General features: G+C 43.2%; 1 protein-coding gene across 3 annotated transcripts in view; it reads left to right on the forward strand.

Moving 5' to 3' along the window:
* LOC310636464 (uncharacterized protein) overlaps positions 1 to 14,253 on the forward strand; it is a 42,431-nt gene that overhangs the window by 9,781 nt on the left and 18,397 nt on the right. For 2 of the 3 annotated variants that reach the window (XM_083356322.1, XM_083356323.1), the window contains exons 4-7: positions 1,144 to 1,321; positions 5,178 to 5,611; positions 10,463 to 10,565; positions 10,729 to 10,860. In XM_083356322.1, the coding sequence (XP_083212448.1) occupies positions 1,144 to 1,321; positions 5,178 to 5,611; positions 10,463 to 10,565; positions 10,729 to 10,860 (847 nt within the window). The remainder of the gene's footprint in view (positions 1 to 1,143; positions 1,322 to 5,177; positions 5,612 to 10,462; positions 10,566 to 10,728; positions 10,861 to 14,253) is intronic. The other variant, XM_083356324.1, reaches the window with a different exon arrangement.

Genomic DNA, 14,253 nt, shown 5'->3' on the forward strand with positions numbered 1-14,253 from the left:
ATTTCTAGTCCTGATATTTAATTGGAATCAAATATATAATTGTTCCCAGAATAATCATAGTCTGGGAATTTTGCTACACTGAGCAATCATAGAGATGTCATCCTCAAGTCCTAGAGAAAATAAGAGTTTTGTAAGAAGACATTGTAAAATAATTCTTAAACCCTGGAAGTTAATATAGGTAGTCCTCAACTTACGACCGTAACTGAGCCCCAGATTTCCATTGCTAAACAAGACAGTTGTTAAGTGATTTTTGCCCCGTTGTATGACATTTCTTGCCACACTGGCCGAGTGAATCACTGCAGTCTTTACGTTAGTAACACGTTTGTTAAGTGAGTCTGACTTCTTCCTTGATTTTGCTTGTCAGAAAGCCACCAAAATAATGATCATCTGACCCCAGGACACTGCAACTGTCATAAGTCGTCAAGCATCCTAATTTTGATCACGCGACCAGGGCAATGCTGCAATGGTCGTAAAGTTGTGAAAAGCTGTCCCATCACTTTTAATAGTGGCCATTGTAACTTCGAAATGCTCACTGAACAAATGGTGGTAAATTAAGGGCTACCTATACAAGTAGTCCTTTAGCAAAAAAAAATGCCTATGGTGAATAATGGGCTCGCTTAATGACTGTGGTGTTCACTTAATGACCACTGCAAAAAAAAAAAGCATAAAATCAGGTGGGTTGCATGATGAGCTGCTGAACAACCAGCATGAGCCTAATTCCAGGTTACCGTATTTTCCGGCGTATAAGACGACCCGGCGTATAAGACGACCCCCCCCCCAACTGAGAAGATTTTCATGGGTTAAAAAGTTGTCTTATACGCCGGAAAATACGGTAAATTATGACTGTAATTGAACCTGGAGTTAGGGTGGTGCTGGTTGTTAAGCAGGTCGTCCTGTTGAGGACTGCCAGCATTAAGTGGGTCATAAATTGAGGGCTACCAGCATTTCTTCTCTCTGTGTAACGCAGGGGCCTTCAAACGTGGCCCTTTTATGACTTGTGGACTTCAACTCCCAGAATTCCTCAGACAGGCACGCGTGCCTGTCTGAGGAATTCTGGGAGTTGAAGTCCACAAGTCATAAAAGGGCCACGTTTGAAGGCCCCTGATGTAACAGGATGCCTTTTTCCCCTGCTCTCCTTTGCAGAGTGCTCGAAAGGAAATTTCGGAAGTGGGGCAACCCCTCGTCCAACAGAATCCACCCGACCCTGAGCCAGGCTCTCCTCCGGAAGTCGGTGAGGGCAATGCCGACGTCTTGTCCTCCACGAACGATATTGTCATCCTAGAACATTCTTACTCTACTCCGGCAAGTCCAAGTAAAGCAAGCAAGTGAATTTCATGACATTTGTTATTAAATGGACGAAACCGCTATAAAGATCCTGAGCATGAACAGGGAGGGTGTCTGTGGAGATTCTCAGTCATCCAGGTCGTGGTTATCCCAAAGGTGCTTTTTTTTTTTTCTCCAAAAGGCAACCGGACTTTGTTTTTCCTTGAAGACCTTTTGCTGCCACATCCACATCCATTTGCACTATTCAGGTGACCCCGAGGGCACACGTGGCCTCAACGACTCTCTGAAAGGATGCAAATGACCAGCTGTCTGCAAGGAATATAAATCCTTTGGTCCTCCCACCATTCGGTCAGAACCGAAAAAGCTTCCTGGATGAGAAGTGAAACGTCTTCAAGGAAAAACAAAGTCCAGTTGCCTTTATATAGATATAAACACACACACACACAACACAAACACAAACAGAGAGAGAGACTGATGAGAGCAAAGAAGCTTGAAACAGCTATATCCGTCTTCCTTTAATTCTTTGTCAGCAATCCACTTATTTTATTTATACATGTGTGTGTATGTGTGTGTGTATATATATATATGTGTGTATATATATATATATATATATATATATATATATATATATATATATATATATTTATGTAAATTACTAACAAAGAATTAAGGGAGACTGATATGCATTTCAAACTTATTAGTTTTCATCAGTCAGCCATACCCTTCTGAGATTCGAACCTGGGCTGATTGCACATTAGGCAGTTGTTTTTACCTCTTGAGCCACAGGATCTCTCTCGCTTTGTTAGCTTTAGAAGCAAGGGGAGATATGTGTCAAATACTTGTTAACTATTTAGATTACCTTGCTAGGCCCCAAACATGGGACAAATCTTTATTTCCTGTTGCAATCAGCCCAGGTTGGAATCTCAGAAGGGTATGGCTGACTGATGAAAACTAATAAGTTTGAAATGCATATCAGTCTCCCTTAATTCTTTGTTAGTAATTTACATAAATATATGAGCTGTCACCGGTGTGACTACTGTCTGTTCGATGGCCTTCAAGATAGGCTGAAACAGGAAATAAAGATCCCTTATATATAAAAAGGTAAAGGTTCCCCTGCACATGCGTGCTAGTCGTTTCCGACTCTAGGGGCTGGTGCTCATCTCCGTTTCAAAGCCGAAGAGCCAGCGTTTGTCCGAGGAGATCTCCGTGGTCATGACTAGACGCCAAAAGCGCACAGAATGCTGTTACCTTCCCACCGTAGTGGTCCCTATTTTTCTACTTGCATTTTTACATGCTTTTGAACTGCTAGGTTGGCAGAAGCTGGGATGAGTAACAGGCGCTCACTCTGTTACGCAGCCCTCAGGATATATACACACACACACACACACACACATAATTAATTTTCTGCTTTCACAAACAAGTGCCCAATAGGCAATGTGATGGCTGACTGAGTCCATTAGTGATTCTCTGGTACACATAAGGTTCTTCCAACTAAGTCTGATATTACACCCTCCATTACATCCTCTCTTCTGGTAATAACCATTTTTCCACACTAAGCAAATAACAATTCTTACTGTTGTTAGTAAATATACAATTGCATATCAACATTTGTTAACATTTTTCTAATAACGCAATAATATCAGTTTAAAATATCTTTTCCAACCAAAGCACATCTTAATTGGATTTGCAGTCAGTTTCCATTTGTTTAATACATATCCTCCTACTTCCGCTTTCTTCAATGTTAATTTCCCGTCCATGTTCAAAGTATCCCAATCATTTATAATTTCGAAACAAGTTACATTTGGGTAACCAAAGGCATCCCTTATTCAAAAGTTCTTAGCATATTCTTATCGCCCTTTTCCTACCAAGATATGATATTCTGATTACAAATCCTATCTCTCTAGTTGCAATAATACTTCTGTTTCTAACAATCTATTCTTAACCATATTCAAACATCTAATTAGTCATATAGCATCCCCTCTAATAGGTCAATAGCTTCTGTTTCCTTCAGTCTTACTCTATAGCTTTCTTCCTTTGCCAACTAACTTTCCAAGTCAGTCAGGAAAAATGAAGTCTAATTGCCTTTTGAAAAAGCACTTTTGGGACATGAACCGGGTGGCGATAACTGGTGATTAGCATAGGGGGGGTTGAGAGAACGGGATGGGGAGTTGGCCGGTTTATTACGCAGCAAATCTTGTTGAATTAATTCACTAAATTGCGAATTTGCTAATTAAATGGACTCCTTTAGTTGATTTCCAGTTCCCCAAAGTTTGGGAACTCAAAGAGCAGGGGTCTTCAAACTTGGCCCTTTTATGACTTGTGGACTTCAACTCCCAGAATTCCTCAGCCAGGCACACTGGCTGAGGAATTCTGGGAGCTGAAGTCCACAAGTCATAAAAGGGCCATGTTTGAAGACCCCTGTCAAAGAGGGTGCCACTGGGATGTGCAAATGATGTGTTGTATGTAATGACATCATAACACACATGACCGAAATAACATTCTTTGCAATGTACTCTACACAAGACTGCCTTCGGATCCCACTCAAAAGCTGCAACTGGTCCATAATCTGTTGGCCCAGACAGTGATAGACAGCATTTCTCAACTTCAGCAACCTTTAACATGTGTGACTTCAACTCCCAGAATTCCTCAGCCAGCATGTTCTAAACCAGCAACCGCCAACCTTTTGGGTGCCAGGGACCGGTTCTGTGGAGAAAGGTTTTTTCCATGGATTGGAGGGGGTGTGATTTTGGGTGCTGCCTGCCTCCCGGGGATGGGGCTTTGCACGGAGCAGTTCCTGGCATGCTGTAGACCAGTGCCGATCCACAGACCGGGAACCTCTGTTTTAAACCACAGGAGTTATGACTTGTTCTTCCTGTGTAAGGAAAGAGTCAGTTTGGAATCAGGCAGGGCTCAGATTGAGTTACACAAATATCCTGCTGAGGAGCATCAACATACAGTTGGTCGTTACGGAAAACATAAATGGCGCCCAATTTTGGATGGAGCGTGGGTCTGAATTCCGCCGTGCTACTTTTTTCTTCATTCCGAGAAAACAAACTCTTTTATGTTTTCGGTGCAGAGAAGTGTTCCAACTCTTTAATGCGCTTCAGATCACATCAGTCATTTGTTCTGGCAAACTATTCCGCAGCTTCGGCCATTTTGATGTGCAGTACAATCTGCTTAAGCTGACTTCTAGGATCCTAACCCTAACCGCCCCCAAAGCACTAAAACTCAACCAATCGTCTTTGAGTTGACGCAGCTGTAAGTTTATGCTCCGTCCAGACATCCTGAACAAGCCGAAATGATCAGAGACAAGCAGTCACTCAAGCATTCGGCCCTCTGCCATGAGGCGCTTTGTAGCAGGGGTCCCCAAACCCCGGTCCATACACCAGCACCGGTCCGCAGTGTGCCAGAAACCAGTCCGCGCAAACAAGTGAAGCCCCATCTGCAGGATGCAGGCAGCACACAAAACCACACCTGCTCTGGTCCGGGAAAAAAATCCTTTCTCCGTGGAACCGGTCCCTGGTTGTCCAAAAAATTGGAGGCTGCTGGTTTATAGGTAGATCACTGCACCTTGAATTGCACCCAGGGGCTGTTTGTTAACTGAGGCAGCTGAGGAAGCAGTAATGACGCACAGGCATAATGAGAAGCGCCCATTACTTCCTGCCTCTTGAACCAGCTGCAGCTTCTAGATGGTCTTCCAAGGGCAGCCCCACCTAGAGCGCGCTGCAGTAGTCCATCATGAGGCGACTAGGCAGGGTACGAGTTACTCTGCAGTCAAGGAAAGGGCGCCACTCACACAGACAAGGGACTTGTGCAAAGTGATTGCTGTTAGCCTGGAGGAGAAACGGAGCAGACCTTGCGCTAAAGACCTCGATGTCATTTGTCCACTTCAGTTGCTTCTGCCGTGGAGCTCCGGGTTGCCTCCCCGCACGACCAAGCCACCTCAGGACCCCAAGCAAGGAAGAGCCTTCGCCTTCGCCTCCGCCAGGCCCGAACCAAAAAGGAGCTAGCGGAAGAGACGAGACAAAACGCTTCCGAGGAGCCGGTGGTCAACTCGGACGTCCAGCGCCAGCATTTCCGAGACTTCTGCTACCAGGAGATGGAGGGGCCCCGCCATGCTTGCTGCCGGCTGTGGGATCTCTGCCATCAGTGGCTGAAGCCTGGAAAACATACCAAGTTGCAGATGCTGGAATTGGTCATCCTGGAGCAGTTCCAGGCCATCCTGCCCCGGGAGATGCAGGAGTACGTCAAGGAATGGCAGCCTACCTCTTGTGACCAGGCCGTAAGCCTGGCCGAGGAGTTCCTAAAGAGGCAGCAAGGGGAAGAGGTGGGCATATTGCACGGGGAAAGTCCTAACCTTCACTCTGGAAATGTTTGGTAAATAAGAAGACGATAAAGCCACAAGCTGTCGTTCATTCTTGGCTTCTGGCTTTCTGCCTTTTTAGAGGGTGACCTTAAATTTGAGGCCGTGTGCTTTGTTACTGAGCCTTCAGAAATGAGGTTTACCTCATTATCTGGGAACTTTTTTTTTATTAAAAAGTTTTACAGTACATTTTATTTTTAACAAAACAAAACCCCTCCCAACCCCCTCCCCTCTCCCCAACCCTCCCCAACACCTCCCTCCCTCCCCCTCCCCGACTTCCCAGAGCTAAATACAGGGTGTAAAAATACAAACAATCATGATCTACCTTATGCAAACAACAATAAGCTATTAAATCTATCGCACTTTAACTCTTATAAAATAACTACAAGCAATATAAATATCACATCAATACTTATTCAAATGCTAAATGAAACTTTTTAGTCCCATGTTTATTCTGGATGTAATCAATCCATTTTTTCCCCTCCACAATATATCTCTGTTGCGAATGGTCTTTCAAGTACGCCGAGATCTTTGCCATTTCCGCCAGGTTGGAAACTTTTAAGAGTCCATTCTTCTATAGTCGGCAGTTCTTCCTTCTTCCAATATTGCCCTACTAAAAGTCTTGCTGCCGTAATTAAATTCAACATCAACTTAGTGTCCACAACAGTAGTATCAGTAATAATGCCCGGTAGAAACAATTGCGGACAAAACTTTATCCTTTTCTTAAATATCTTTTGCATTATCTGGGAACTTTATATGGTTGCCCATCATAAAGGCATAACTCTGGGTAGCTCATAACCAGCTTACAGGAGAAAGAACATTAACAGAGTTAGGAGCCCCCAGCTAAATAATTAAAATAGTGAAAAGCGAGGTGCTGCCGCACAAATCCACACAGCAGATGCACGTTAAATGGGGTGCTGTGACATCCTTGCTTGTGATGTCTCACGAACAGGTTATGATTCAAATACGGCAGCCGTTTTCTGTATACAGGTAGTCCTCCACTTACGACCACAATTAAGCTCAAAAATGCTGTTGCTAAACGAAACATTTGTTAAGTGAATATCCACCCGTTTTATGACTTTTCTTGACCCAGTCGTTAAGCGAATCGCTGGAGTTGATAAATTAATAACTCTCTCGTTTAAGTGAGTCTGGCTTCCCCATTGACTTGGTTTGTCAGAAGGATTGCAAAAGATGATCACGTGGCCTTGAGACACAGCAACCGTCATAAAATAGGAACCAGTTTCCAAGCATCTGGATCTTGATCACATGATCATGGGGATGCTGCAAAGGTCGTAACTGTGAAAAACGGTCAAAAGTCTCTTTTTCCAATGCTGTTGTAACTTTGAACGGTCACTAAATGAGCTGTTGCAAATTGAGGACTACCTGTAGAATAGAATTCTTTATTGGCCAAGTGTGGTGTGATTGGATACAAAAGGAATTTGTCTCTGGTGCATAACCCACACTGTACATATAAAGAGCAAGTAATAGGTCATAGATCATAATCATAGCTACAGTCATAAGCTACAAACAATAATTGATGATGATGATGATAATAATACCCAGGATACTGGCAGCAATCCATGTCAACTGTCAGCGCCGGTCAGTTTGAATGTTCAGTTGATTGAGGTTCATGTTTAATGAATGAATGAATGAATTAATTAATTAATTAATAATACCCAGGATGCTGGCAGCAACCCATGTCAACTATCAGCGCCAGTCAATTGAATGTTCAGTTGATTGAGGTTCATGTTTAATGAATAAATAATAATAATAATAATAATAATAATAATAATAATAATAATAATACTACCCAGGATGCTGGCAGCAACCCATGTGAACTGTCGGTGCCAGTCAATTTGAATGTTCAGTTGATTGAGGTTCATGTTTAATGAATAAATAATAATAATAATAATAATAATAATAATAATAATAATATAAATAATAAAATAATAAAGCACATTGATTTGTGCTTTAGATTGTAAGCCGCCCTGAGTCTTCGGAGAAGGGTGGGATATAAATGGGATTAAAATAATAATAATACCCAGGATGCTGGCAGCAACCCATGTGAACTGTCGGCGCCAGTCACTTTGAATGTTCAGTTGATTGAGGTTCATGTTTAATGAATTAATAATAATAATAATAATAATAATAATACCCAGGATGCTGGCAGCAATCCATGTCAACTGTCAGCGCCGGTCACTTTGAATGTTCAGTTGATTGAGGTTCATGTTTAATGAATTAATAATAATAATAATAATAATAATAATACCCAGGATGCTGGCAGCAATCCATGTCAACTGTCAGCGCCGGTCAGTTTGAATGTTAAGTTGATTGAGGTTCATGTTTAATGAATAAATGAATTAATAATAATAATAATAATAATAATAATAATAATAATAATAATACCCCGGATGCTGGCAGCAATCCATGTCAACTGTCAGCGCCGGTCAGTTTGAATGTTCAGTTGATTGAGGTTCATGTTTAATGAATAAATGAATTAATAATAATAATAATAATAATAATAATAATAATAATACCCCGGATGCTGGCAGCAATCCATGTCAACTGTCAGCGCCGGTCAGTTTGAATGTTCAGTTGATTGAGGTTCATGTTTAATGAATAAATGAATTAATAATAATAATAATAATAATAATAATAATACCCCAGATGCTGGCAGCAATCCATGTCAACTGTCAGCGCCGGTCAGTTTGAATGTTCAGTTGATTGAGGTTCATGTTTAATGAATAAATAATAATAATAATAATAATAATAATAATAATAATAATATAAATAATATAAATAATAAAATAATAATAAAGCACATTGATTTGTGCTTTAGATTGTAAGCCGCCCTGAGTCTTCGGAGAAGGGTGGGATATAAATGGGATTAAAATAATAATAATAATAATAATAATAATAATAATACCCGGGATGCTGGCAGCATCCCATGTCAACTATCAGTGCCAGTCAATTTGAATGTTCAGTTGACTGAGGTTCATGTTTAATGAAATAATAATAATAGGAGGAGGAGGAGGAAGGGACCTTGGAGGTCATCTAGTCCAACCCCCTGCTCAGGCAGGAAACCCTATACCATTTCAGACAAATGGCTGTCCAGTCTCTTCTTAAAAACTTCCAGACAAATTGTATGAAACCAATAGGAGAAGATGGTTGAGAAGAAGAGAAAAGATGAGAAACGAGACGAAAGAACTTATCATTGTGTCTAGTTGTTTTGACATGCGATGCCCTGTAGTGGCATCCTGAAGGGAGTAGTTGAAACGTTTATATCCAGAATGTGAGGGATCTGGTATGTGTTTGCTCAGCGGCCAGTATTCACGTCCTCAGTGGAAGGCAGGCTGGTTGCGATCTTTCTATCCTGCAGTCCTATCCGTTGAAGTCCGTGCCTGCCCTGTTTGGCTGCTGTGCCAAATCAAGACAGTTACTGAGGTACACATGAGAGACACTGTCATTTCTCTGTAAAACTATATCAGCAGGTCCTTGGGCAATCTAAACTTTCTGAGTTGGCGCAGGAAGAACATTCTTTGTTGTGCCTTTTTAAGGATGCTTCGAATATTCGGCGTCCACTTCAAGTCCTTGGAGGCGATAGGTCCTAGAAACTTTGAAGCTCTACTGTTGATACTGCGTTGGCTAATATTGTAAGACAGGGGTCTTCAAACGTGGCCCTTTTATGACTTGTGGACTTCAACTCCCAGAATTCCTCAGCCAGGCACGCGTGCCTGGCTGAGGAATTCTGGGAGTTGAAGTCCACAAGTCAATAAAAGGGCCAGGTTTGAAGACCCCTGTTGTAAGAGGTGGCAGAGTAGGAGACCTTCTAAAATCTATATATCATCTCTATAGTTTTAAAGAGTGTTCAGCTCCGGATTGTTCCGGCTGCACCACAGGACTACCATGACAATAAGTGTTTGTAATGGGAGGGGGGGAAAAATTGTTTATTTACATATTTAATTTGGTTGCCGCCCATCTCACGCGAGGCGACTTCTTTCGCGGCCTTCGGAGGTGGATGGAAGAACTTTGGATACTGGCATCAAAGATTCTTCTCTAAATGTTGGGTCCTTTAAGTAGGATCTGGTTTGACATTTCTTGGGAAGGTGGACTGAATCAGGAGTCGGACCGGATGTCCTATAGAAAGCAATGGCGAACTTATGTATGGTCGGGTGCCGGGTGGGCGTGGACCAATCGGTGGGGGTGGCCCGTTGGGTAGACATGGCTGTGGTGGCAACGGCCGACTGGGTGGGACTAAAAAGTTCAATCAATCAATTCCAACTTTGCAAGATCTTTTTTTCCCGCGAGAAGTTGAAAATAATTGATTGAACTTTTTTTTTTTTTGCACACGGCGGCGGAGGCCTAAAGCGAAAAGGCTTTATAAAATCCAGCTTGAAGGCCCAGGACTGGGGCGACGGCGCGTGTGCCCACGGAGAGGGCTCTGCGTGCCACCTGTGGCACGCATGCCATAGGTTCGCCACCACGGTCCTATAGCAAGGACACCAGGGACCGGTTCCGTGGAAACAGGTTTTTCTGTGGACCGGAAGGTGCGTGGTTTTGGGTGCAGCCTGCATCTCACGGATGGGTCTTTGCTTGTTTGTGAGGACCGGTTGCTGGCACACCGCGGCCCAGTACCGGTCCACGGACTGAGGGTTGGGGACCCTTGTCCTATAGTTCCCTCCTTGGTTCTGTAACTATAACAATAGTTGGAAGATTGTTCAGAGAGATACAGAGCAGATAAACAAGAATTACTCCCGCTTTGTGTGCTGTTAATCCTGCTAACAGCTTTTTCCCCTGCTCTCTTTGGTGTTTCAGAAGAGGGCAGCTGTTGTCTCCAAAACAAAGAGGGCCTCTTCACTCGCAAAGCGCACATCGGGGTGCAGAAAGATCGCCAAGAAGGAGGATGGCGACTTGCCGGGTAAGTGTCTTTCGCCCCCATTTTGGCACAGGTAAGTCCCCTTGACTTACAACCGTAATGGATCCCAGAATTGGTTTTATAAGTCATGGCAGTGGTAAGTTGAAATTGAGAACGGTTTTGACTGAAGGGCCTTGCTTCCCTTCTCGTCTTTTGGTGAGCTTAGATGGGCCCATGTCGGAGAGCCAGGATCAGGCCAGCCCTCCCAGGATCGGAGCCAATGGAGGCAACTGTGGAGAGGAGCAGGAAAATCCTGAGAATCCAGAAGGCAATGAAGCCACCTTGGAGGACCTGACAGGTAGCGGTCTAAGGGGACCTGTGGCCAAGGGTTAGGGTCCGGGTCCGTCCTTGTATGTTGGTTTGTTTGGGTTAAATGAATAAATTTTAGAACAGTATTTCTCAAGATACTTGAAGAGTAAGAAAAGAGAGTGAGTAAAGGAACATGCAGTAAGGGTTTACCAAGTATAAAAATGACGTTAAAAGTATACAGGATATTAAATGAAAGAAGGAGAAGCCCGCAAGTATTCTTACAAATTGCAGTAGAGCAAAGATCATCATGTAGGGACGCGGTGGCTCAGTGGGTTAGGACGCTGAGCTTGTCGATCAGAAGGTCGGCAGTTTGGCGGGTCGAATCCCGAGTGCCACGTAACAGAGTCAACGCCTGTTACTCGTCCCGGCTTCTGCCAACCTAGCAGTTCGAAAGCACGTAAAAAATGCAAGTAGAAAAATAGGGACCACTACGGTGGGAAGGTAACAGCGTTCCGTGCGCCTTTGGCGTCTAGTCATGCCGGCCACATGACCACGGAGACGTCCTCGGACAAGCGCTGGCTCTTCGGCTTTGAAACAGAGATGAGCACCGGCCCCTAGAGTTGGAAACGACTAGACACATTAATATTTATGTCTACCAGCAGAAGTACACACCCAACCCTGGCATCTGACACATGTTCCCTCCCATGAGAGCCCATGAAGCTAGAGAGACATGTCATTTATGTATTCATTAAGTGTACATGATGCCCGTCCTCTAGGCGGCTTTCCAGAGAGTTAAAAACAACAAGGTAAAACATTAAAATCTAAAAACATTAAAATCCAAAGTGATACGCTAACCTTTTGTCTTTTGCTTTAAATCCACCCCACTTAATTAGCATTACTGTACACTGAACACCTTACGCAAAGAGAAAGACCCCAGTGGAGAGCTAAAAGGAAATAGGTGAAGATGACCAGAAACAAGGCAGATGGACTTGGCAATGAGAGTACCAATTATAATTCATAATATGAAGAAAACTGGAATGGCAGTTTTGTCTAGTGGTAAAGATAAATCGCATGACCTCAGAACACTGCAGTCGTCATAAATATGAGCCAGTTGCCAAAAGTCTGAATTTTGATCATGTGACCGGGGGCGGTGGTGCTGCAATGGTCGTTAAGTGTGAAAAACAGTCACTTTTCCAGTGCCGTTGTACCTTTGAAGGGTCATTAAACAAACAGTGGTAATTCAAGGACTAACTGTATAGGCTTCACTGCTTGAGCAGTGGGTTGGACTAGAAGACCTCAAAAGGTCCCTTTCAACTCTTTAGTTCCATAATTATTGGCAGAAACGAAAGATGACAGGGCACATTTTTGTCTACTTCACCTTCCAGCCCACCTTGCTTGAACCTTCTCTTCAAAACCACAGGCTACCCCTACCAAAATTTTTTCCAGCCAAGGCACAATTTCAGTCTTCCCGCAGGAGAACCAAGAAAGCGCAGAATTGTTGGGAATCCGCCCCTCACTTGGAATTCCCAGCAGCACCACAGCTTCATTTTTACACAACTGTAGATTAAAAACCTCCAGTGGTTGGAGCACCCACAAGTTCTGGAGGCAAGTTGTTCCACCGATTAAGTGTTTAATATTTAATAATTTAATATTTAATCTAGTACTTCATATTAGTACCCGTACCACTGGTTGAAAAGGACGTGGTGGCTCAGTGGGTTAGGACGCTGAGCTTGTCGATTAGAAGGTCGGCAGTTTGGCGGGTCGAATCCCGAGTGCCACGTAACAGAGTCAGCGCCTGTTACTCGTCCCAGCTTCTGCCAACCTAGCAGTTCGAAAGCCACGTAAAAATGCAAGTAGAAAAATAGGGACCACTATGGTGGGAAGGTAACAGCGTTCCGTGCGCCTTTGGCGTCTAGTCATGCCGGCCACATGACCACGGAGACGTCCTCGGACAAGCGCTGGCTCTTCGGCTTTGAAACGGAGATGAGCACCGGCCCCTAGAGTCGGAAACGACTAGCACGCATGTGCGGGGGAACCTTCACCTTTACCTTAAAGATAATCATGCACATTAAAACTGACTATGACAGTTGATTGAATCGGAGGAGGACAAAACCTGCAAAGTAATACTATTTCTAACTGCCGTGAATCAGTGCAGTCTTAATTTTAGGGCCACTTGTTAGACAAACTCCGGTTGTTTTAAAGCCTTCTGTTGAAAGAAATGCAAACTTCCAGTGTGGCAGGAGGCTGTGTGCAGAATTACAGTCCATAAATAATTTCCAGATTGAATTAGTATTAGTATCACTTATTTTGTTTATATTTATTTACACATAACACCCTCATGCAGAGAGAGGATATTTCTGAGGTAGATGCATAGTCACAACATTTTATTTTCATCCTGCCTTTTTAATATAACGTGTCGGTGAATATAGGTAATCCTCCATTTACAACAGGTCTCTTAGCAACCATTTGAAGACTGACACCCCCCCCCCAAAAGATACTTGTGACTTGGTTTTGTTGCCCCAAAAGTGCAACAGCCCAAGTGTGCAGGGAGCTGAAGACCTATTCCCTGAATTTGGGAGAGTTTGAATTTGGCTGCTTTGCCCTTTTCTTGAAAATATGAATCACCAAGTAATTCAGGCAAAGCAAAAGAGCCTTGGTGGAGCAGTGGGCTAATGCCTCCTTAAGTAACACCAGCTGCCTGCAATTAGTGCAGGTTCGAGTCCCACCAGGCTCAAGGTTGACTCAGCCTTCCATCCTTCCGAGGTAGGTAAAATGAGGATCCAGATTGTTGGGGGCAATAAGCTGACTTTGTAAAAAATGCCGCTTGGGGTGTGTGTGAAAGCCCTAATAAGCAGGCATATACATAGGATGAAGGCTATTGCTAAGCACATTGGTTTGTGCTTCTTAGATTGTAAGCCGCCCTGAGTCTTCGGAGAAGGGCGGGATATAAATGGGATTTTTTAAAAAAAACATTTATTGGGGAGGAGGGTTTAAGTCTTTATAGGGTACAAGAAACAAATGATGTATTATCCGTGATACATCCGTAAATAAATGAACAAACCATAGCAGATAGTGATTGCATGTAACAATTGGAACAGTAGAAAACATTGATTCTAGATAACGGAGACCAATTTATGGGTTACATTACTTTTTCCTTGCTAGGCTAGTATCTTCCTTGAAAGTTGCAAGCAGTCAGTGAAAATATTAAAGAGTTTCCCCCCCCCCCCTCTGGCAATACTATTGACATGAATTAGGGCAGTGAATTATCCCTCTCGATTGTTACCGTTCAAAATCAGCTTTCCCCGGTGCCCAGCCAACAAAGAACAAGAAGTGCTGCCATTACCTGAAATACTTTCCCTCAATTTATAATGCAGCATAAGACTCACCTCTATCAAAACATTTAGTAGGAAAAATTGCAGCTTCCTTAACTAGTTCTTTTCCC

This window comes from Vipera ursinii (assembly GCF_947247035.1).
Source record: "Vipera ursinii genome assembly, chromosome: 2".
Taxonomy (NCBI): Eukaryota; Metazoa; Chordata; class Lepidosauria; order Squamata; family Viperidae; genus Vipera; species Vipera ursinii.